General features: G+C 39.6%; 1 protein-coding gene across 1 annotated transcript in view; it reads left to right on the forward strand.

Moving 5' to 3' along the window:
* LOC121527084 (phospholipid phosphatase-related protein type 5-like) overlaps nt 1-26,411 on the forward strand; it is a 135,166-nt gene that overhangs the window by 37,745 nt on the left and 71,010 nt on the right. Inside the window, exon 3 of the mRNA XM_041813771.1 lies at nt 1,060-1,248. Within this exon, the coding sequence (XP_041669705.1) occupies nt 1,060-1,248 (189 nt within the window). The remainder of the gene's footprint in view (nt 1-1,059; nt 1,249-26,411) is intronic.

Below are 26,411 nucleotides of genomic sequence, written 5' to 3' on the forward strand. Positions count from 1 at the left end.
GCTCAAGTAATAGAAGTAGAAGTATTTGGCTGATACTCATCAGTCCATTCTTGATTAAAACTGCTGTTTACAGTATCAACCTACCAACTCAGGTGCTTTGGTAACGTATTCTACCTTAAATGGATATCAGAAACTTAAGACCTGTTTCATGCATGTGTTTTTCACCAATCAGGATTTGACATATTCGACTCACACCCAGTGATGAACAACGTGACAGCTCTAAAATATGTGGCTAAAATATCTCAATCCCCCCCTTGTGGCTGGCTGCATTGTAGGCAAGAGGGACTTTATTCACTGCTAATGGCTAAAAGGTACATTTCCAAGGAAATAAAAAAAAAGATTTATTTAACAATCTGGCCACCATGATGTCTGCCAAGAAAAAATCTGGCCCTTATGCAAATGTAGTTGGTGATCCCTGCTGTATATGATGAAAATACTAACTCTAGCCTTCTACATGTAACTTGCTTGTAGCCTTTCTCATCCCTCTCTGATGAAATATGTTCTGAATGTGGAGGAGAGAGCTTCAGCCTGTCAGTAGTCGAGACATATATGACGTCTGCAGCCCCCCCGCCCCTCCCCCTTTTTTCATTCTTTGATATATATATTTTTTTGTCTGTAGATTGTCTCCTACATGGGTTAAACATGGCAAGCATGCCTCGGTTCTACGTTTAGTCTACACACATTGACTCACGTGGGGAGAGAGGGAGCTGTCATTCGTTGCCTACACGTCTCTAATCTGTCTCTCTCACTTTCTCATACATGAGCTCACACATCCTTACACACGCGCCGTCTCTCCCTCCCTCCCTCTCTCTCTCGTCCTTTTGCTCTCACTCACACACTCTCTCACACACAGCCTGTAGTTGCAGCAGCAGTGAGCGGAGGGAGCCTCCACAGAGAGCAGCTCATTGCGTGCAGCCAAGCCGTCATGAGCCGGTCAGCAGGACTCGGTACCGCCGGGGATGAGGAGGAAGCTGGGTAGAGGAGAGAGAGGGAGAGAGAAAAGGCTTTGTTCTAATTAAATGTCTCTCGCTCTCTGTCTGCATCATGCTGTACTTCCAGCTGGTGATCATGGCCGGGACCGTCATGCTGGCCTACTACTTCGAGTATACCGACACCTTCAGCGTGCACGTGCAGGGCTTTTTCTGCTACGACACCGCCTACACCAAACCCTACCTGGGACCGGAGGACAGCAGCGCTGTCCCACCCATTCTCCTGTACGCCGTAGTGGCTGGGCTGCCCACGCTGCTGGTGAGTACACACTTCACATCGGCTTACTTCATCTGTCAGACCTACAGGTTCATTGATGATCATTTTTAAACAACTGTATGATCACTGTAAAGCAGTTTCAGTATCCTCTTTCAAACAGAAGCTAAGGTTTTGTTACAGTACTGGACAATTCAATCTCATTGACTCAGTCGTTGACTTAACAAATTACTTAAAAGACAAACTGCAAACAATTTGAACCCTTGGCTAATTATTAAACTAAAGCAAAACACCAAAAAAGTCTGGTTACAGCCCTTCTGTTGTTTTGCATGCTTGGAAACCGGAATTATTTTGGTGTTTTTTTTAATGCAGAAAATCAGACATGTAAGGACATTGTCATCCCAGTATCCTGAAACTAAAAAAAAAACTTCTCAGTATAAATAATGTGCAAATACAAAACCATTGTTATTGTGAGTATTTAGTCACTATACCCTCCAATATGCATTGAAAGAATGTAGATCACTGCTCACAAAAGCTTGCTATTTTCTCCATTGTGTTATGCAAAGTACTTCTAAATTCTCTACACCATGAATTGAAAAAATTTGAAAAATTCAATTCTCTTCTCCATGCAGCTTTCGAATAAATCGGTTTAAATATAAAATTGTACGAGGTATGACTATTTAAAAATAAGACCAATGTTCAAATAAACATTTTTCAGTGTCTTTCTCCTTCAATCTCCTCTCCTTCTGCATCAACACACCGCTGCATTCAGGTCTTTCAGTGCAGTAGGTCTTCTCCAGACAGTTCTCCCAGAACCCCTGTCGTTCTTTTCTTAACTTCTGACACAGACTCAGAACCTTTGAGCACAGTTTTGATCTTAGAAAAAAGGAAAAGCCACACGGTGCTAGATCAGGTAAATAGGGAGGGCGATCAAGCACTGTGATTTGTATTTGGGTTAGAAACTACGTTACCAAGAGCGCAGTGAGCTGGAGCGTTGTTTTGATGAAACTATTTTTCTATGATCAACATGGCCTTGAATTTGGACTTGCTTTGTCATGCTTTCTTCATCCTTGGTGACGATGGCGTTTTCCAATGTACCATGTTGAAAGATCCCAGTTTCATCACGTTATCACTCCTTAAAAAACTGAGTTTCCTTCAGTTTGTTCAAAAATGTCTCCACAAATGTGCTTACATTTTTCCCTTTGATCAGCAGTCGGACGTTTTGGGACAACTTTGACACACTTTCGTCAGTTAAAATTTTCATGAAAATTTTCCCAAACTGTCTCCGTATCAGTGGAGACCTTTTCTGCTTTAATTCTTACACTGAGTTGTCAATCTATTCCAGCGATTTGTTTCAAATGTTTTCAAGAGTTTTTGATGTGCATAGGTGCCCAGAAAGTTCATTGTTTTGGAAATTCTCTCTGCCATTCCAAAACTTTTTGTGCCATTTAAACACATGTGCACATGACATGAAGTGTTCCCTATACACCTCAGTTCAAGAGGATATTTTAGTGTTTTTTGAAGTCAGGCTGTTTGTAGTGTGTGTTAGTAGTGGTAGTGGTGGTATGAGCCTCCAGTGAAAATGGGCCACAAAACAATGTTGGCTCAGATGTACGCACTATTGAAAACTTTTAAAGTGTTTTATTTTTTAACCAGAAAGCCTCTGTTTTTTTTCAAGGCAGGCTTTGGCTGCCGGTTACATTCTCATGCGTTGCAAAATAGTGAGAAAAACACAGAGGCTTTCTGGGTATCAAATAAAATGCTTCAAAAAATAATGAAAGTGCGTACATTTGACCCAACATTGTTTTGTGGCCCATTTTTACCAAAAAAATCTACATTTCGAGAAGAAACTGCACCCATCTGTTACACTGTTTAGCCTAGAATCCTGGCTGGTACAACCAGCAAGTTCTTCTTAAAGGAGCAATACTCACTAAACTCACTGGAGGCTAATGCCACTCAACTTCAAAAATACTGAAATATCCCTTTAGTATATGAAAAGATTCTGCTGCTGTTTTGTTCAATTTCTCTAAAAAATTCAAGTTGATGTGTCAACTTTTAAGCTAATCATTCTCTGACGCCTTAGCAAACACACTTCAATCGTTAGTTAGCAGTGAGCTAAAGACGACCCTATTATCACATCTATCATATTCCCTGCCAAAAAAGACATGCCAAACGTTTAAGTAGCGTTCTCTTAACAATGCAAATACAGAGATTTTAACATTTATTTGTTCCCTATAATCATAGTATTAATGGGATATATACTACAAAATTTTTTACAAAGCGCACACCCCTGGCTTGCGCAGGTTACAGAGACATACACAGCTGGAGTGCACACACACAGTGCTGACGCTCTGGTCCTCCATGGTCAGAGAGGAGCTTTAAGAGGAGAAAGTTCTGTTGTTTCCTCAAGTATTCTGAAACTTTTGCCCTCAACAGATAGAAGCCTGAGGTCTACACTACCAACATGTTAGCATGCGTTTCAGTGTAGGTGTGTGCATGAGTGTCGTGTTTATGTGTCACTTGAAAGCAGATGAGGAGGAAAGGAGAGCAGCGTGATGCTGCTGCTGTGCTCTGGATTCAACAACAGTGGTCCAGTTCAGGGTAAATAGCAGCAGTCTTACATCGACATCTAAGATAACAGCAATCCGTCGACAACATGGACAAGCCCGCCGCCATGATCGGAAAGCCATGCCGAAACAGACTGGGAATAGAGAGAGAACATTTTTTTTTTTTCTGTCACAGAAAGCTTTCAGTGTTGCTCTCTGGGCCTGTTTGGTTGTTTGGTTCAGACAGAAGCTCTGCTGCGGCTCAGTCCCAGCTAATGGCTAGCAGCCCTGCTGACCTCAGCGGTCTGCCAAAAATTGAGACTAATATTAAGCTCCCTTGCAGACTAGTTTTGGGCTTACTTTGATAGTATTGATAGTTATTTCAGGATCTCTTTTGGAAAAAAAAAACCTCGATCACATTAATAGATACATATCAGTTGATTTCAGTAAAAGAGAGCAACTTTATCTCTTAGAGAGTCAATCAAACATCATATTTCTACATGTAAAATGATGAGTTATTGGTTATTGGCCACATTTATTGACCTCTCTTTAAAAACACTTTCTGCGTCCTAGTGTTTATGCCTTTCTTTCTCATAATCACACAACACCAGATCAGATACATCATAACCTGCAGAGACCTCCTTATTTTACCATCATAACTCCCTGGCCCCTGAATGAATGATGCCTGTTTTAACGTTTCATTGCTCCTTCATTAGCTCTGCCAATTACAGGCTGATTGTGGAACGAACTTATAAAATGCTGCCTACAGGGATTGCTGTGCACCTTGAATGTTAAGTGCAGTGATTACTGCTGCAGTAGCTGACCTAAAGTTTACTCGCCGTGACCCTGATCTGGCTGGATGGAGGAATGTCTGTACGCCTCTGCATCTGTTTTAGCTGTTCGCTTGCTCGTCTGCAACCACACATCCAAAAACACACAGACAGCTGCACATACAGCTTAAATCACTGTGAATAACTGAACATAACCTTGGCATCTTGGTAAACTGCACAGGGCACAGTCTCCAAGCAGCAATATTACATTTAAGCAAATTTATCAGTATCAGTTTGCCTCCATCTCCTCTGCTGCTGTGGGGCTTTCTATCTGATGACAGTCTTTATTGCTTCTTTTTGGTGTAATTAAGTTGAGATTTTGCCATTTAGACTGACAGTACAGCAACAGCAACTAATACATTTTTATTGTTGGTGCTAGGGGTGGAAATTTACAGCGATTTCAGTGTTCAAGAAGGAGCATACCTTGGTATTTGACAATCACATATAGGGCTTCTAATTGAATTATTTTGACTCATGTTGCAAATGTAATGTTTTTATTTAAGAGAATGATCATTTTTATTTCATTCTCATTTTTTATAAGAAAGGCGTCAAAGTAATGTCAATGAATTAAAAATATGTGATGTAAAATAAATGATGGCATAAATATTCACCCTCTTCAAATCAGTATTTAGTAGATGCACCTTTGGCTGCAATCACAGCACTGAGTCTGTGTGGAGAGGTCTCAATCAGGCTTGTACATCTGGACTTGGCAATTTTACTCGATTCTTTGCAAAAGTGCTCAAGCTCTGACAAGCTGCATGGGGATCTGGCGTGCACAGCCCTTTTGAAGTCAAGTTGCAAATTCTGTATTTGATTGAGTTCCAGGTTTTGACTAGATCACTCCAAAACATTCACCTTGTTGTCTTTAAATTTGTCATTTCTGTGCAGCTTTTGCCGCATGCTTTGGCTCATTGTCTTGCTGGAAATTAAATCTTCTCCCAAGCCGTAGTTCTCTTGCAGACTGATTAAGATTGCCTTCCAGGATTTTTTATATTTTGCTGCATTCATTTTGCCCTCTACCTTTACAAGCCTTCCAGAGCTGGCTGCTGAGAAACATCCCTACAGCATGATGCTGCCAACACCTCTGTGCTTCACAGTGGGGATGGTGTGTGGTGAAGTGCGATGCTTAGTGTCTGGCAAAAATAGCATCTTAGGCCAAAAAGCACCACTTTGGTCTCATCAAACCAAAATACTTTCTTCCGCTTGACCATCGAGTCTCCCACATGCCTTTTGGCGCTCTAGTGTAGATTTATTCTAAGTTTTATTCAACAGTGACTCTCCCATAAAGCTTTGACTGGTGGAGAATCTGGGCAACAGTTGTTGTCTGCAGAGTCTCTCCCATCTCAGCTGCTGAAGCTTGGAACTCTTCAAAGTAGTCATAGGTGTCTCGTGGTCTCTTTCACTAGTTTTCTTCTTGCATGGCCCCTCAGTTTGTGAGGGTGGCCAGGTCTAGGCAGATTTACACATTCACCATATTCCCTCCATTTCTTGATGATGGATTTGACTGAACTCTGGGGATGTTCAGATTTTTTTTATTCATTCCCTTACTTATTCTTTTCAATAACCTTTTCTCTTAGTTGCTTTAGGTGTTATTTTGTCTTCATGGTGTAATTGTAGCCAGGAATACTGATTAACCAGTGACTTGACTTCCACACACAGGTGTCTTCATACTACAACCACTTGAGACACATTCACTGCACTCAGGTGATTCTCATTTCTCTCACTGTGAGACTACTAGCACCAGTTGGCTGAATCTCTGTTAATTAGGCCTGTCACTTTAAAGTGGATGAATATTTGTGCAGTCACTTATTTTACCTTACATATTTTTGTCTAATTGACATTACTTTGTAGAAATCTGCTTTTATTTTGACATTAGGGTGTTTTTTAGTCATTTTTGTCAACAAAGCCAAATTACATTGACCACGATTGATTAATAAAATCATTAAAAGAAAAAAACATCTAAGGGTGTGGACACTTAGGCACAGCAACTGCCGATTCAAAGAAGACAAGGTTTTGTTATGAGGCAGAAGAAGTCACCTCTAATCCTCAAACTCAGTCCCGCTGCTCTTTTCTCATACATTTTTTCACCCTCATAGCTGTTGTTAGCTGTGATGGTAGCTTGTACTCTGGCTTGACAAGTGTCATCAGCTCACAGAAGCTGTCCCCTTCCACTCAACTTAATGTGAGCATGTCTCCAGTCACCATTTCCATTATTAGCAACTAATCTGCTCCACTCTCGGCTTGTTAGGTGCTAACAGGTCTAACAAAGATGTGGTATGAGACTGCCTGTCATCTGTCTCTGCTGGCTTTTACTTGTGTGTTCGGCTCATGTGGTCAAACACTGAACTAATATTTCTATGGCATGCATGTTATCGTTTCCTATCAAAGGACTTCCAGACATCATGGTTCCTGCTCATAGCTGATTTAGTGCATGTGTAATGGACACTGCATGAAAGGGAGGTTCTTCTCAGCAGTGTTGGGAGTAACATGTTATTAAGTAGTGTTATTAAGTAACGTTATTAAGTAGTAGTGTAATGTGTTTCTTTTTAAAATCATTAACGACGTTACAATTACTGATAATTTAAATCACCCGTTACTCGTTACTTTTACAGCCGACAACTCGTTGATGAAGGTTAGTAAACAACCGGTTTGGTGGACGATGTGATGGGACAGTAAGCACATCAGTATCCTGTGATAGAGAATAAATCGCCTCTGCAGAAACACACAAACACACACAGGCACTGGAGCGCACACACATCATGGCTGAGCACTCAAGCATGAGATCTGTCTTGGATATACGAGCATTACTTTTCCCTCCTCGGGATAAAGGACGAAAAAGAACAGGGAAATAAACCTTTCCACCACCAAGAACAGTTATTTCAACCTCATGAAGTACCGAATTTAACAACACACTTCAGCTAAACTAGTTTCCAGAGAGCCGGCTGCTACAAATACCATTTGACCAACGGACCAAGGGGGAGCCATTCCATGCAAACAACCAAGTCTGGATTTTAAATCACCGCTAGCTACACAGTGTGTCACTAAGGAAGCACAAAACAGACATTTATGTTCTTGAAGACATGCTTCTGATATAGGGTGTAGAGTCGCTGCCTTCAGAGAAATAATGAGACAAAACAGATAAGACGAGAGAGGATCGTCATGCAGAAAGACATTTAGAGAGCAGCTGGGATTTATACTGTACTCTGTCCATAGATTAAAGTTATTTCAGACTTCTTAAATGGTGTAGAATGCTTTAAAAGTGTCAAAAGTTGAGAAACATTTCTACTGAGTTCTATTATTTCGCCTCTTTCCAACATAATAATAATGGCTACAATGTTATGTGACATTAGTTTTTTCCTCTCACACTGCCACAACACAAACAAATGTGGTGTGTACAATAATGGGGATTGAAGCAAAAAAAAAGTCACGCCTGAGTTACCTTTTAAAGTAACAAGTTACTTTTACAAAGCAGTAACTCAGCTACTAACTCAGTTACTTTTTGCAAGCAGTAACTAGTAACTGTAACTAGTTACTATTTTTCAGTGACTTGACAAGTACAGCTTGTCAGTAAGTAGTCAGGGGACTTCATGTGGCTGTTCACAGGAATTTCCAGGCAGCTCAGAAAACTTTCTTGGACTGTTGGGAATCAATGTTTTGCTTGAATTTCTGGTGGTTTCAGAAGCTTGAGTCTCTTGGCAGTGACCCCTCCTAGCCCTAAGGTGTAGGTCAGGCTTTCATGTGTAAATAAAATTGCAAGGGGCATGGATGACTGAGAGTAGTAGGGGACGTACTTTTAAAACTTAATTATCGCTATTTGAGAAATCTCATAAATGAACACACTAAATGGATTCAGCAGCATGTATGATTATTAAACAGAGATGTTATTATTCTGGCTGGTAAAATGACGTTTTATTTCACACTCCACCACTGATATGCTGTGAACTGGCAGTTTTTTTTTTTGTCAGTTGTCAAGTTGTCATTGTAGAAGATGTCTGGTACCAACTCTGCAAAACAGATTGATTTGCCAAACTCCATGTCTGTCATCAGGCTATTCCACCTTGAAAAGCTCCAATCCACAGCGTTTGTGCTGAACTGGACACTGTTTGGACCCATCAATGTTGTTTGTGGAGAACGAGGCAGTACTTAAGGGCGGGGTCTGGTTTTACTCAAAGCCGATTGTATTGGCTGCCTACAGTGTTGATTAGCTCAGATGTAGCTATAGCATAGCGTCAGTTTTACTAGAACTGGACCATGTTCCAGTATGGAATAAAGAGTAAAAAATTACTAAGAGCTAGTCATGATGGAAAAGATGCTTTCGTTTTTCTGCTGATCTGCTTTGGCATGAGTTCGTAAGCATTACAGGGTGGTGGTTAGTTGGACTGTGAGTGGTTGGATATATTGGAGTGATTAGCTCAGACGTAGCCACACCGGCATTTTTTTTCAGAACTGGACAACATTCCTTTATTAAAACAAGAGACAAGAACCACACTGAAAGCTTTAATGATGAAACTTTTTGCTCTTTTCCAGGTCTGGTTCAGTATGGGTTTGTGATTGTTCGATGGGGTCTGATGGTGTTTCCTATGTTTGCTGCTGTGGTAGCTATTAGCTTGGATGTAGTTGTAGGGAAGTGGCAGTTTAATCACAAATGGACCTCATTTCCTTTAAAACAAGTACTAGGAGTCACACCAAAATCTTGGCAGAGTTCGGCAAGTTCGGTTGGCCCATTTGTCCATGACTGTATAAGATGAGGAATGTAGAAAATAAGTGCATATTCAACTGCAATCTTAATTTTGAGGAAAAAATTACAATTTGATTTTTTACCCCTAATTATTTAGCTCTGGCAGCCACCACAAGATGGCAGCACCCACAAAATGCCCATCAGATTTGTCTTTTAACAGTTACATTGCAGATTTGATGTAAATTACTAAAAATAAAACCATGGAAGGCCAGTTTTTCTGAACAATATAGGTATTAAGGAGGCAGTGACAAACAGAGTAGCCCCTGATACAAGCATGCTTGTATTGGCTTTGGTGCAGACTGGCGTCATGTGCACAGTTGTCCTATAAATTACAATGATGCCACTCTTACATAGCAGGTTAAATAAACAGCCACAGATTTATTGATATACGTGCATTTGTATAAGTTTTGATCATATACGATAAATTCGGAATGTGTTGCTGATGATTTAACTTTATTATTGGGTCATTATTAAGCAGATTTAAACTCATTTCATTGTTAGAAAATGCATTGATATATGGTTGCTGCCTATTTGCTACTGTGTCAAGGTTTTCTGTAGTTCACCTGAAGATGGCTTGAAGTCGTCTAAGACTTCTCAATGCAAAGCCCAAGAAAACTTTTATCAAATATTATGTGCAGTTTGCTTGACGCTGGCCTATTTGATTGCAACTTTCCTTTTTTTAAACCTGTTCTCCAGCCTGTGCCCAATGTTTGAAAAAAAAAAAAAAATAAACAGGCTGCTGGGCAAAAAAAAAAAAAAAAGATCATGGACATGAACACGCCAGATTGTCGAGCACTTCAGCCCCAAGCCAATGCACATAAGGATAAAGAAAAATAAAGTAAATCTCCAGACTTATCCTCAAAATTAGGACAAAATTTACATTAAAACTGCTTGTGCTTAAAGATCAAAGTAAAAATCTTGAATATAAATACATCTGATTACACTTAAGCTATTTAAGGAAGCATAAATTAAAAAAAAATCACCAGCAAGCTTCCTTTTTGCATTTTTGATGTTCTTTTTTTTTTATAAAACATAGGTTGAAGTTTTGAAATAAACAGACTAACTTCCTCTGATGTACTGCCACAGTATTTCAAAAATAACAAGGAAATCCAAACATGAGTAGACCAGATGTTTCTTATGACAAATTTACTGTTAGACTGACTTTTACTAGTGAGACTAGTAAAACTAGACTAGTTTTAGTGAGAGTTAATGAATGGCTCTTTCTGGTCATATTTATCATGAAAACAGTGCTAGAAATCTTTGAGTTTGCATGCATTTACTTTGGATAGTTTGCAGTCTTTTTTGCTGATAACTAGATGTTAATGCTTTGCTTTTATCAAAGTAGTATGAGTAGGAAAAAGAAATATGAAATGCAACTATGGCCTATTAAGCAGTGTGAGTCTTCTACCAACTGGAAGGTTGGGGATTTAATGCTCTGCTCCTGCAGCCACACACCCACTGCTGCATCAATGGTGCATGAATGGGATTTGATACTGATGGACACTCTATGTTGAAGACATGAGTGTGGGGATTTGGAGTGGATGGGTGAATGGGTAAATGTGACCTGTGACGTTTAAAGTGCATCGAGTAGTCAGACAACTAGAAAAGTGATAAATAAGCTAGGTGTGCACAAATGCATCAGTGAACATGTGCATTAGTCGGTATCGACCTCTTTTGCAAACATAATTTTTTGCATTTTGGCAAACTAGCCTCATCTAGCTTTAAGCAGGTTAGTTTTCAAAGAACCCATTGATGTGCAGAGAACTACCACTGGTCTACTTCGTTGATAAAGTCAAAAGAAGTTAAAAGATCACTCTCAGCTGTGTTTGAAGACATATTTCTGTCTTTTCTGTTGTGTTTTATTTTCGTCCTCTACATCCATAATTTTGAAGAGTTGTTGGATCATAGTTTCACAAAGAAGCTACCATCAGAAGAGTCCAATTGTTGATGTACTTTTCTGCTATTAGGTGCAGAAGGTTCTGAAGTACCTCCATTACCTCTGTGAGCTTCATACCACAGCCACTTTCCCTCTAACAGCCACTAACTGTTTGAGCTCAAGTGGGTCAAAACAGCAAATAACCCATAACCATTTTGGTTTTAAGAACACTGATATAATTCAGTTCCTTTATCTTTGCGTTGCCAGGTTTTGCCCTGCATGATATACATTAAATCTACAACCCCAATTCCAAAAAAGTTGGGGCGCTATATGTAAATAACACCACAATGCAATGTTTGCAAATCTCATTAACTCACATTTTATTCACAACAGAGCAACATATCAGATGCTGAAACTGGGATATTTTACCATTTCATTAAAAATATTTGTTCATTTTGAATTTGATAGCAGCAGCAGCACATCTCATAAAAGAAGGGACGGGCATGTTTACCATTGTGTAACATCCCCTCTTCTTTTAACAGCAGTCTGTAAATGTCTGGGAAGTGAGGCGAACAGCTGCTGGAGTTTTGGGAAAGAAATGTCCTTTTCTTGTCTGATGTATGATTCTAGCTACTCAACCGTCTTTGCTGGATTTTCCATTCTATGATGCTCCAAATATTTTCTATCGGGGAAAGGTCTGGACTGCCAGGTCAGCATCTGGGCGCTTCCTCTGCAAAGCTATGCTGTTGTTCTGGTTGTGGTATGTGGTTTAGTATTAGTGTTAGGATATCGTTTGTGTTTTTTTGGTGCCATTGCCTAAACGGTGCCTGAATCGATACTCTGAGAGAAAAAAAGGGGTGCTGACAGTCAGCGGAACAATTAAAGCTGTCTGGGTTCTATAAATAATTTTCAGAAATATCTTTATGTGATGTAATTCGAACTTGGGATAAGAAAAAGAGACTTAACATGTAATGACACAAATTCCATAATGTATTTCTGGCCTTTCTTTTGTGGTGGCAGAGGGTCCTATTGGGGTGGCAAGGTACTGAAATGAAGTATCCATGTCTGTGTTTGCAACCCGGTATACCGGTACCATGGTGGTACCGAGTTTTAATACTCATCCCTATATAGTATTGTCTCACTGAAATAGTCAAGGCCTTCCCATAAAGAAACGTTGTCTGGATGGGACAACATTGATAGTGCCTATCCAGATGTGTAAGCTGACCACACCAAAGGCACTAATGCAACCTCATACCATCAGAGATGCAGGCTCAGTCCGTTAGTCCGCAGAACTCAGCGTCCATGGTTTCAGAAAAGAATTTCACATTTTGATTAATCTGACCACAGAACAGTTTTCCATTTTGCTTCAGTCCATATTAAATGAGAGTCAGCATGGAGAAGACAGCTGCATTTCTGGATTATGTTCACTTACAGCTTCTATTTTGCATGATGCACATTTAACTTGCATGTTTTGACGGACATTTCTGGAAGTGTTCCCGAGCCCAGTACAGAATCTTAACTGTTTTTAATGCAGTGCTGTCTGAGGGCTCAAAGACCACGAGAACCCACCCATTACTGACCTTGAGCCTTGCCTCTTCTGCACACAGATTTCTCCACATTCTCTGAATCTTTTGATGATACTTTGTATGATGCATTGTGGAATATTCAAAGTCTTTGCAATTTTGGATCGAGGAACATTATTCTGAAATTGTTACACAATTTTAGATGCAGTTTTTTGTAGATTGGTGAACATCTGCCCACCTTAACTTCTGAGAGAGGTTGACTCTCTAAGATGCTCATTTTTGTGATTTTTTTTTTTTTGCAATAATGTAAAGTTCATACACTGCCTGGCCGAAAAAAAAGTCGCCACCAAAAAAAGGTCACACACTCTAGTATTTCGTTGGACCGCCTTTAGCTTTGATTACAGCACGCATTCGCTGTGGCATTGTTTCAATAAGCTTCTGCAATGTCACAAGATTTATTTCCATCCAGTGTTGCATTAATGTTGATATTGATGATGGGAGAGTCTGACCACTGCGCAAAGCCTTCTCCAGCACATCCCAAAGATTCTCAATGGGGTTAAGGTCTGGACTCAGTGGTGGCCAATCCATGTGAAAATGGATGTCTCATGCTCCCTGAACCACTCTTTCACAATTTGAGCCCGATGAATCCTGGCATTGTCATCTTGGAATATGCCCGCGCCATTAGGGAAGAAAAAATCTGTTGTTTAAGAAATGACAAGTTACTCATTGCATCAGCTGGGATTAAATAACTTGTTGCCAGCTGAAAGATAATCGCCCATGCAGTAATTATCCAATAGGAGGCTCGTACCAATTTGCTTAGTTAAATCCAGATGGCGACTCTTTTTTTGGCCAGGCAGTGTATAAATATTTAATAATCAATGTGAATCTCTTTATGCAAACCCAAACCTCAGCAGGGACTCTGTGGTGAATTCTCTGCAGTTTAAATTTTGTTTGTTTGTTTGTTTTTTGTCATCCCAGAGGTATTCTGTTTTTTGTTTTTTTTTTAATAAATCTGTTAATAAAATGTCATATTTTAGCTTATTTTGGTCAGGGTTGCCCTGAAATTCAATAAAAAAAGGAACAAGCTCTGCTTAATTAGGAGTGTGCTAAAATATAACCTGCTCCCCCTGTGATTAAATAAGTACATTTATAGTTAAAACAACAAACCAATAGTATTACTCACAGTGGTGCTCACCTCCTATGTGCCTCGTTATGGCAAACTGCAAGATGCAATTTCCAGCAGTGTTCATTGCTACTGCTTCAGCTGCTTCTAGAACAAAATAAGTAAACAAAGCAGCAACAAACAGAAAACTCCGAAAATGCCTAATTACCCACAGAGTCAGAGACATAAAAGACCATATCTATAGTTTTCTCAGATTCACTCTGTGGAGGCAAAAATAGTAATGATAGGTTTTTGTTTCAGCAAACAGACCCCTGCAGTTTGTTGTAAACCTTTTATGTTCTCGATGTTGGAGTGCCATAAAAATAGACTGTCTTGTGCAAATCCACTTCCTGTGAATAACTTCCCAGGTTTAGACAAAGGGTGTTCTACAAGATCCACACTTATTGAAAATGTGATAAAATGAGTGTTCATGTAGAGTTTTTGGATGTTTGGCTTCATCAGAAGACGTTTTAAACTAACCCAGCCACAGCCCAGACCTGAATAGGAGTGATACTAAGAAACAGGACAGAGTCGAAGAATCACTCATGGATAATGTTTTGATCGGAAAAAAATTCTTCCACTTTATTTTTTCGACTCTGTGTCACACCAAATTTCTCATGTACATCAGTCATACTTCTTTTTTGTTAAAGAAGAATGTTAATAGCATTGAACTTGTGTGCTGTCTGATCTCAGAAAGCAGCCCAAATGTATGTGCTGAGAGAAAGTATTTGATCAGAAGAGAAGTAGAAACCCACTTCTTCACCCTCTGACATGCCAACAGAAAAAAAAAAACTGAACGTATCTAGCAGCTTATGTCATGACTGAGTGTTTCAGGTCGTTGTTGAACATAAAAGAAATAACCGACTGTAGCAAAATAGACAGACAAGGTTAGATAAAATATGAAGAAGAGTAAATACCAGACTGAGTCTTCCTGCAATGAAATCTCTCACATCTCTGTGTGTATTAGCTCTAAACTGGAGGTAAAGGAGCTGGCGGCTCATAGATTGATGCTTTGCTCTTCTGTGCTATTAAAGAAACAGATTAAATTGAATTGGGACCATACTCTCTATAATGAGTTAGCTTAAGTTGATTTGAACGTGTTTATAAAAGATTATTTCTTTAATAAATAAGTCATTATCACAGCAGTTAATTTCCCATCTTGAAATAGGAACACTGTGAGAAGTGATCATGCCATCACTTGTTTGATTACAGGGCAGGTGGTCTAATATATCTTGCCGATTTTCATTAGCTTCCTGTTGATTTATGAGGAATGATAAAAGAAAAAGCTTTGAAACCATGTGTTTATTGCTGCTCACGTTTATTACTTGTGAATGCCTTTAACCTTGCAAAGCTGGTAAATTGGCCAGACTCAATGTCCATCATGAGCCAGGTCCATCTTTCAAAGCTTTAATCTGACCAATCAGCATCATTTAAGGAGAACGAGGTGAATGCTACAAGTGTAGTTTAGCTGTACTGCATAGGGTTTGACCAATAATCAGTCTGACATTGAAATTTGGCATTTTGCCAATAATTGGTATCAGTGTTTTACAATATAATTAACAGATTAAGGTCACTCATTCTGCCCCCTCTAATGTCCCACCCATGACTCTCTCTGATTGGCTAAGACCAGAGGCGTCAAAAGTATTCACATTCATTACTCAGGTAGAAGTATAGATACTCAGGTTTAAAAAGACTTCTGTAGAAGTTGAAGTATCAACTCAAGCTTTTTACTCAAGTAAAAGTGTAAAAGTACTGGTTTCAAAACTACTTAAAGTATAAAAGTAAAAGTAATGTAAAGGGGAAAAAATTCCATTAAGGACAAAAGCGGCTGCGCCACAGGGGCCAATTCCATTCTACCATTCCGTTCCATTCCATCCCATTCTACCATTCCATTCTACCATTCCATTCTACCATTCCATTGCACCATTCCATTCCATTATACTTTCCATTCTACCATTCCATTCTATTCTACCATTCCATTCCATTCTACCATTCCATTTCATTAAACATTCCATTCCATTCTACCATTCTATTCCATTCCATTCTGCCATTCCATTCCATTGCATTTCTACCCAAAAAAAACATTTTTCTAAAGGCCATAATGACTATAATGTTATATAAAAATGTTAATGTTGAAAAATTACATTTTCACCTGTTTCAGCCGTATTCATGCTCATTGAAAATGAACGCATTTTAGTACAATGTAAATACATTCAAGAACCATATACAGTATGTGTACTACCAACCTCCTCGCTGGTGCTTGGTTGGGACATTTTGCTCCAGTTCTCTTGAGTCTCTGCCACGGACATCTTCATATTAGGCTACATACGTCTGCTGTTTCCTTGATGGAGTGTGATGTGATTTTTTTTCATGTCTGAAGGTGCAATGGATCACGTACAAACCAATAGGGTGTCAGAATAGTATTATGTTTATACTTCTCATCCAACAACAATCAAATTCACTCTATCCAGATGGCGCGATTTATCTGGATAGGTTTTTTGGGTTTTTTATTTGTGTTTTTTTTTAACAATGCCAAGCCGGAATGAAAACAAGCTGAAATGAAATAGGAGTAACGAGACTATTTTTAAAATGTAAGGAGTAGAAAGTACAGATAATTGGGTGAAAATGTAAGGAGTCGAAGTAAAAAGTCGGCTAGAAATGATTTACTCTTGTTAAGTATAGATACCCAAAATTTCTACTTAAGTAAGGTAACAAAGTATTTGTACTTTGTTACTTGACACCTCTGACTAAGACATAACATGAGTTCTTGCCAGTCAACACAGTAGCCCAATGTAAGAGCTGTCTCGAAAACAAAGTGGAAGTCTCTGTTATGTCACGCTGACCAGGAAATGCAGTGGTTATTTCTGAAGTTAAAAACATGATGATTCTCCACACTGAAGTTCCTAAAACACTACAATCCCGTGTGCAGTTTCTGTGATGACAAGCCTGTCAAGTTTCACAGCTAAACCACAGAAAATGGCAGAATAGTGACCTGTGTGTCAGTGCTTCGTTCGACTCCGGTATAAATCAGTAGGGTTTGAAACAATGTATTCAGCCACAGCTAAAGCTACAGTGGTGCAGGTGCAGCAGGGACTTACAAGAGTGCCCAGCATGAAAATGTAACATTACTCAACTGTCTGAGATTACTTTTTTCTCTTATGTCTGCCTCAGAAATAGAGCTGGGCAATTAATCGCAAATTAGATTAGATTGCAATATGGCCTGCTGCAATTCTCAAATTGCAGAAGTTGCAATATTTCTTTAACTTGAAATGTGTGAAAATACCAGTTTATTACATCCATTTTTTGCAGCAGCAGAGATTTTTTGAACATTATGCAAACATTCAAGTGCCATTTTTTTAATGGTTTACAAAATACTCCTTTTCGTGTTTCATGTATGTATGTTTTGTTTTAGTCAAGATGAGTGACATGAAAAATGATAATCCCCTTCAATAAAGTAACTGGTATCACATCTGCAACATCAGCGAAAATATCTAGTTCATTCTATCTAATATTGATGTTCAAAGCTGGCTATAGGCAGTAAGCTCATAGCCAGCTTCTCCTCCCCCACCCCAGCCGCCTCCTTTATAGCTTAAAGGTTGTTGCACCCTCATATTCAGATTCATGCTGCTATGGATTAATTACTTCAGAAATAATTTCATCATTTTCAGAACACATTGTCATTAATGTATCCATCCACATGGGGGTTTCTAGCTATGCACTCCCTGGAAAGTCAAAGCCAGCTGCTTCACCAACGAAGGGAGCATCTTTAGAGCAGATCTTGAATTTGTTGAAAAATGCATAAGTTGAGGAACCTAATGATAATTGCATATTAAATTGCAATCGCAATATTTGTGGGAAAAAAATCGCAGTTAGATTTTTTTGCAAATTGTTCAGCCCTACTCAAAACTCTTTACTATTTTTAATAATCAGACCTAAGCCCTGTGCAGGACGGATTTCTGACAGTCACCACCCGCTCCCACAGAGGGTGCCATCCTCCTACCTGCACCCACAACAGATGTGTCAGTTCGACCCACATCCTGCATAGATTCTGACAATCCATGTTAAATATTCAGAATAACAAACAGAGGTGAAATTATTTCCTGATCTCTGGAAAGTTTGTTTGTCATGAAACTGTGGCAGACTTCCATCAGCTCTCACAGACAGTAGACCAATCTTTACTCTATTTATGCCAAATTATTACCGTCCTCATCATTAGGTGCTTAATGCAATATGGCCATTTTTTATGGAAAGGGCTGTTTCTTCCTCGAATAACAGCATAATACTGCAGCGTCTCATTGTGCTGGTACGTACATGCACAATAAGGGGAGCATTAGAGCTTTGCTTTTTTGTCGAGGTAAATGGAACTCAGCAGAAGTCTCCCGAATGATGATGAATGATGATTTATTGAAAATCTGAACATATTTCTGATGATTTCATGGCAGCAGTTTCAAATCAGTACACCCAAAAAGTCTTCTAAGAGATGTCAAAGACAGCTGGAGCAACAGCCTGGCTTGCAAACTGAAACAGAGAGGCAGTTATAATAGAAAAATGTAGGGCTGAACAGTTAATCACAAATGAGATTAAAATCACAATGTGGCCTGCTGCAATTTACAAATCGCAGAAGTTGCAATACTTCTTTAACCTAGAATGTGACAAAATACCAGTTTAATGATTCTTTTTCGCAGCAGATTTTATGCATGTCTGTCTATTTCAGTAAAGCTTACAAAAATCCTGCTTTTCTTCTTTACTTATGTTTTTCTAAATGAGAATGAGAATTACATAAAAATGAGCATCCCCTTCAAAACAGCAACTAATATCAAATTTGCATTATGAGGAAAAATAATTGCAATCAGCCATTTTCTAAAAAATATTCACCCTGAGTTTTTTGGTTTTATTGCTTGTATTTGTTGAAAAATATGTAAGATGAGCAACCTAAAAATAATCGCATTTTAAATCTCAATATTGGATTAAAAAATTGCAATTTGATTTATTTCATTTGTTCAGCCCTAGTAAGATATTTGCTCATCAGAAGTGAAACTTCAAAATAAATCAAAGTGGTCTTAAAAAATAAAAGCCACAAATTCACACCTTGAAATTACATTGCTTATATGTAAGTGTGCTCTGACTTTCTAAAGGTTAGAAAAAATGTAAAACTTGTGAACAAGCCCTACAAAAAAAAAAAAAAAAAAACACACATCCTGAGTGAAAAGGCCTCAAGACAGCATGCTTTATGCAATCAAAATAGGTTCCTAACATGTGTGAAAAGACTTTAAGAAGAGTCAGTGTACATCTTTTTCAGAATGACTGCCATGGATCACCATGGACTTACAGCTATGCTAGTTTCTTTCATGCCTCAGTGGCTGAAATGAAATGCTTTCCCCCCTTCTGTCCCTGGAGTCTGTGTCTAAGTGTGTCCAAAGGCCTGCGCCATTGGTTAGACATCAGGTGCTGTCACACTTTACTGTTGAAACTTCTTGGTACTGCAAGCCCAATTAACTTGTTAATAGAGACATATTGAGACATTGAGCGTCATTGTTAAAAACTCCTCTGGAAGCAAGAACACTGACCAGCAGAGCCTTGCCCAAATATTGGTTCAATGTCACTGTCTCTTCCTGACGGCTACACTCTGCATTGCATTGCTGATAAAGATAAATTAATGTCTTGAGATGCACTGGTGTGAAATTGAGTAAGCCAGGGTCTAAGGAAGAGGGATGGAGTTAAGAAGGAGAGGGGTGAACAAGTTCAGGAGCTGTTTGGTAAATAAGCAGCACGGTCACCCCGGTCCTGTCAGCATGACTTAGCCAGTGGGGAATCGATCTACAGTGAGGGAGAGAGAGTGGCCAGGGAGGTAGTTAAGGGACTAAACAAGCAGCACATTGTCACTGTGGCCCTGTCAGCTTGTGTTATAGCCGATGAGAAAGTGGGACAAATGGCCTGTGGCTGTCACAGTACTGCTCAGGATTTTTGGGGCTCAGGCGGCCCTTCAGCCACTGCTTGCCATTATTGATGAAATCACAAGCAATAAGTTGGACTTCTACAGTGCATTGCGAAACTGGTATGGAATATCAAGAGAGGTATCAGAAATGTTATTTTTTTTTACTAACTTCATAATGATGAATATTCATGGAACATCTTTTAGTAACCATGGGAACTGCTACACTCGGAGAAAGTAGGGATTTTTCTGATACATCTAGAAGAAAGAATGGTATAAACAGAGATGTGTTTATTTTGTATCTCCTGTGTGTGTTGGCATTTCCCCATTTAAAAACAAGTGAAACCATAGCAACAACACAATAAGTTATCCCATGATAAAACTGTTAATGAAGACACTTTTGTCTCCTGTAAATACTAACAGACAGGATACTTTTGATTCTGTAAAGATGGACCAACTTCAGGCAGCTGTGCTTAAAGATTGGTTAGACTGAAATACAGTGCCGATAAAAAGTATCCACCCCTTAGATGTTTGCCCTTTTACTGATTTTGTGATTTAGTCATGGTCAGTATAATTTTGCTTTTATTAAAAAAAAAAAAAAATCTTTAATGTCAAAGTCGAAACATATTTATACAAAGTAACGCCAATTAAATAAAATAAGTAGGTAAAAAAAGTGATTGCATAATCTTCACTATTTTTAAAGTGACTGACCTCATTCAACAGAAGTCTAGCTGACTGTTACTAGTAGTCCCATGAAATGAGGATCACCTGGGTGCAGCGAATTTTCCTCAAGAGGTTGTAGTATAAAGGCGCCTGTGTCTGGAAGGTCCAGTCACTGGTTAATCAGCATTCCTTGCAATCATTACACCATGAAGACAAAAGAACACTCCAAGCAACTCAGAGAAAATGTTACTGAAAAGTAAGTCAGGGGATGGATACAAAAACAGTCCAAGGCACTGAACATCCCCCAGAGCTTAGTCAAATCCATCATCAAGAAATTGAAGGAATCTGGCACATGTGTAAATCTGCCTGGATTAGACCGACAAACTGAGTGACTGTGCAAGAAGAAGGCTAGTGAGAGGGGCCACCAAAACATTTATGACTACTCTGGAGTTACAAGCTCCATCAGCAGAGATAGGAGAGACTCTGCAGACAACAACTGTTGTTTAGGTTCTTCACCAGTCAGAGCTTTAGAGAGAGTGGCAAAGAGAAGCCACTGTTGAAGAAAACTTAAATTAAATCATGACTAGATTTCACCAAAAGGCATGTGGGAGACTCAGTGGTCAAGTTAGAACAAGTTCTTTGGTTTGATGGGACCAAAATGGTCCCTTTGGCCATCAGACAATGTTTGGCAGACACAACATTTCCACTGTGAAGCATGGTGGTGGCAGCATCATGCTGTGGAGATGCTTCTCAGCAGGCGGCCCTGGAAGGCTTAGGTAGGTAAAGGTAAGGTAAAGGTAAAATGGATGCAACAAAATAGAGCAAAATCCTGGAGGATAATCTTATTCAGTCTGCAAGGGGACTATGACTTGGGAGAAGATTTATGTTCCAATGAGACCATTGAAGCAAGCAGCTACTGTACAAAGAAATGGTTCAAAGACAACACTATAAATGGTTTGGAGTGGCTGAGTCAAAGCCCTGCGCTCGATCCAATACAGAATTTGCAGCTGGACTTCCAAAGGGCTGTTCACGCCTGATCCCCATGCAACCTGATAGAGCTTGAGCAGTTTTGCAAAGAAGAATGGAGTTAAATTGCAGCATCCAGACTAGAAAAAAAGGTGCAGAAATAAAGTTGTTGTTGCACAATTTGGACAAATTGGCTTGGCTATTATCAAAGTCTGATTGCAGGCTCAAAGATTTAGAAAGATTGAGAAATACATGATTTGATTGATGTATTCATAAATAACTTACATCTGTCAGGGGTTGTGGGGAATGCCACAGCCAATTCAAGCTGCAATTGTACAAGAGGCGGGGTACTCTGGACTGGTTGTCAGTCAGTCACAGAGCTGACGTACAGACACAAATAAGCACTTACAGTCACTTCTATGGACAATTACCTGTTCAGCATGCAGCGTCTAGTACCTGCAGTGCATGTCATTAGTCTGTGGGTTTGCCTTTATTTACACCTTTATTTAGGTACCAGAATGAGAACGAACATGGTCCACAGTGCAGGAACCCTCTCATGTTGTTGTCCAAGTATCTTTTGAGTAAATTTACCCAGCAGGGTCATGAAGTCTGTGAGCAGTCTTGTAGACATCTTTTGGGATGGGTGCTTTTTCCAGGCTGCCAGACTATTCTGACCTCATATGGTGTGAAGGACGGGGCATTGGGGGGCAGTGATTGCTGTGCTAATGTGCGGAAAGGGTGGAGGAGGGGAATCTGCAGCTGGAGTCGTTGCTGAGTGATGAAATGAGGCAGTAATGGCGAGACTGTTTCCAGCAGTGGTCTAACCTAGGGGTTCAATGCAAAAAGCAATCACTTTAAGAGATTAATTCAATCAGATTTCATGTCTGATATAAACTTTGTAAATCATTTGTCTCAGTGTAAAAATAACTGAGGTCTAGCACATTTACAGTGCAGAGAGGCGATCGGCTGCTGAGCACAGCAGCTGGTAGCAGGCTAATATTGTTGCTTAGTGATGAGTGGGTAAATCTTCTTGTTATGGCAGCATCTTTTCACTTCACTGATAAGGCGCTAAAGGGACTCAGGAGATTATTCTCATCTAGAACAGGGATCAGCTGCTAATACCTGACATCAACATGCATCTAATGTCAACACTGTGTGTCTGTAGAACTCAGCTAAATGATAGCTCCAGTTATCTGTAATAAGCTCTTAGGTGTCTGCATTACTGTGCTCTTTCCTCCTACATATTGCACATCAGTTGCATTTCACATATGGATCTGAAAGAAACCCAGCGGTAGTCAGTCAGAACTATCTAAAGCAGAGTTACCTAGCTGCTGTCAGATCTGACAGGTTTGTCGGTATACTTTGAGTGTGCATCATCCCTTCACAGTGCAAACATTAACTCTAACAGGATTAGACCTTTATCCCACCCTTTTAAAACCACACCTGAAAACCCATAATCTCCATTTACATGGTGTGCAGTTGCAGGTCACAAAGAGCACCATATGTTTGTATGCTGTACAAACAGTGATGCTTTAAGTTGATCCATGCTGACCCTTTTATCAAGCTGCATGTTAAGTAATAATCTCCATTCAGTTCGTCTCTGTGTATGAAAGCTCAGCCATTCAGAGAGAACAACAAAGTGATTTTTTAAAGCTCCTCTGACAACAAAAGACAAAAAGTTGCCCTACTTTGATTGGCCATGAAAAATTCAACAGTATTATAAAATATGCATCCCTGATCTGAGTATACCTCTATTCTCCTGAATGTTTCACCCTGAATTTTCCCTGCTAGCCCCCTTATTTCTCCTCCCCCACCCCTCCTCTGCCTGACAGGCAACCTGCAAGAAAACATAGTGCACTGAGGTTCAAGTGTGAACAAGCAGGTCAGGAAATGTTCATGGTAGGGATACCTGAAAAGCACTTTTTACTTCATATCTTTTCCTGCTGTACTGTCTGAAGGGAGCTTTTTTACTGGAAAAAATGCTTATACTGCAATCTTACTTTTAGTAGAGCTAGAGCCATGCATGGAATTCTTTCCTGCTCCCACTGGATTTCTTACCATTACCATCCACTCCTGCAGCACATGTCGTCCACCCCCGCCCACACCTGCAACAGGTCTTTCCAGTCACCTGCATCAAGCACAGATCCTGACTAGCCATGTTAAATATTAACACTAACAGACAGTGTGTTTTATTAAAGGAATGGAGTGTGTTCATTTACACCACCTTGACAAATCTCCTTCGTGAATGAAGGAAAACTCTTAGAAAACAACTCCAACAACACACGCATCCTCATCATGCATTACAGTGCCACATATGGATGAAAAGAGCCGAGAGTCTCAGACTGATTTAACTCCTGTTATGGCCTAGCAATAGCATATCTAAAAACAAATATTTTCGGACCTACATCATTTATTTAAAGTCATTCAGAGGTGGAATTGTTTCCTGATCCCTAGAAAGTTTGTGTGTCATAAAAACTGCAGTGTATTTCCATGAGCTCTAACAGACAGTAGACTAATCTTTACTCTAATTACACTCTGCTGTGACCAACCTTGTCTTTAGATTCTTAACTCATTGAGTGCCAGCCCTTTTATAAGATGGAAAGTGGCTTGTGCCAGCGATTCAGCCATTCCTCAGAGTCTGGGTCAGACAAGTCCGTCTCTTAAATGTCGTCGCTGTATGCATCCAGCCGGCGAGAGGCTGCCTTATTTCTCCGACGCACGGGGGAGACCTCACGGCGTTCTTTAGCCTCTTGGCCAGCCGAGGCAGATGAATGAAAGCGCTGATCCCTGGATTTGCTGTCATTAATTTCAGTGTCAGTTTCAGTGAGTAAGCGATTTCTCAGGCAAAATTTTAAAGTTTCTTCCAGCATCTATTTTAGAACTTTTAGCTTAGATTACCTCCGTAACGATTGCTCTGTTCTTTGACCCCAGGTTCTCCACCTCTTATCTGTGGCTTTGATCTACCGTCTCTTCCGACTGTAGTTATCCGACTACATATCCCAGAAGCCCCAAAGTTACTTACAGGGAGCGTGAGAGTGCCCCCTTGTGCCAGCTGCCGAAAAAAACACTTTGACGTATGTATATGTCGATGGCACTCAGTTAATACAACAAGGCCATTTCAGTGGAATTTTGCTTAAAAATGTCAGGTATAAATCGGGCTTGGGCCTGTGAGTTAGACCTAGCCGAGCTCAGAGAGTACGTGAGAGCCCAAGCACAAGCTTAACAATTCCACAGGTCCCTTTAGTAACTAAATATCAGCTCTCTGAGACAAATTCAGATTTAAAGCATAGGGTAAAAATGCAGATAGTGCCAATAAATAAATAAAACACAGGGTGGGCTTTTCAATAGAATAAAGGAATTATATCAGGCTGGGGCTGTATTGACAGGGAAGGAAGCAAAGGGTGCAGTAAATCTGACTTCAGCACGCAGAGGAAAACTCATTCCTCTTGGGTTATTTGGTTAATTATGCCTTTCACAGTCTTAAAAAAGTGAACTGTACTCATCAAGACAAAGGAAATAAAGCACTGCTGGCGGTAGTGTCACATAGAGGCTCTTTAGAAACTTTGGGTCAATCCCTTTTCTCCCCCTTAACCCTTATCTTATCCTTTCCCCTTGGTTTTGCGTGTAAACGTTAGGTGAAGAGGTATCCCAGTTCTCTTTTGAAACAAGGGCTAAGGGCCACATAGCCCTTGAAACGAAGATTTTCCAGGATTACACTTGAAACCAAGGGGTATGATGATTTTCCCACCATGCACTGTGTTCACTTGTGAAATGGCAGTATTGACTACGAAGGAGGCTCATAAATGTAAATATTTTCAGCATTTATAATGATTTTTCAGCTTTATAATGAATTTATTTCTGATTATAGAAAATATAACAGTTGTGTTTTCTCGTATATTCAATCTTTAGCTACTAGGGATGGGCGTTTATTTTGTTTCTGGTATGTCTAAGTGTAAAGAGGGCTATTAACTGTGTAAATATATGGAGAAGATTAACACAGAGATCAATCCCTTACCACTCTGTTTTAAGGGGGAGGGGCTGAAGGGAAGGGTTAAGGGGTAGAAATGGGATTGGCCCTTAGTGTTTGCCCCTTTACAAGATGAACTGAATTACACTCGTGCTCTTGCTCATGAACAGCCACCTGTCTGAGAGAATATTTTGAGTATTTGGATGCAATGTCACACGGACACTTTTTTAAAGATTACATAAGATGTAATAAGGCAGATTTTGGTACATAACTATTTTCTGGCTAAATGCTGTCTGTATTATTCCTCAGTAACTCTTGTAATTACTGAAGTTCTATTAAAAGCTGATTAGTAATGCCAGAAAGCAAAACAAAGGCTTGAATATTGTCTGTTGCATTGCCTGTGACAGACTGTATCTGCTTTCTGATGGTTCTGGCAGTATATTTTCCTAAGATGGAAGTTTATCAAAGATTTTCTGTTTGTTGGTGCTGTGATTATTTATAGCTATGCTTATGAGACATTCAGCCACGAGTTGCACTGAAGGTTTTTTTTTTAAACGAATGGTTTCACAGAGGTTATGTAATGTAGAACTAGTGATAGCATGGAGTTTTTTAGATTCAAGTTTTAGTAGTTTTTATTTGACTAATCTTAGTTTAAGTCTATTTAGAAACAGCAGCTTTGTTGCCATGTCAAAATTGAAACTATTTATAGCTATTTAGACATAGCATTTTTAAACCTTAAGCTCCATGTTCATGAAATGAAATGAATGAATGGGGTAGACTAAACGGACATGGTGGCGTCTTTAAGGCCAGAATTTTTGCCCTCAACCAAGCAGGAAAGACTGAACAGAGAAGTTGCTTTTAGCTCTTCAACATGCTTTTTAGTGCTTGGCACAGTGCTGTGACTCACAATCTTGAGCACATAATCTAGAGCAGCCTTTCCTAAACTTCAATATGCTGCAGCCCAGTCTGAAAATCTTCCGGGGCCACCAAAAATACTCAACCATA

This window comes from Cheilinus undulatus, linkage group 19 (assembly GCF_018320785.1).
Source record: "Cheilinus undulatus linkage group 19, ASM1832078v1, whole genome shotgun sequence".
Classification (NCBI taxonomy): Eukaryota; Metazoa; Chordata; class Actinopteri; order Labriformes; family Labridae; genus Cheilinus; species Cheilinus undulatus.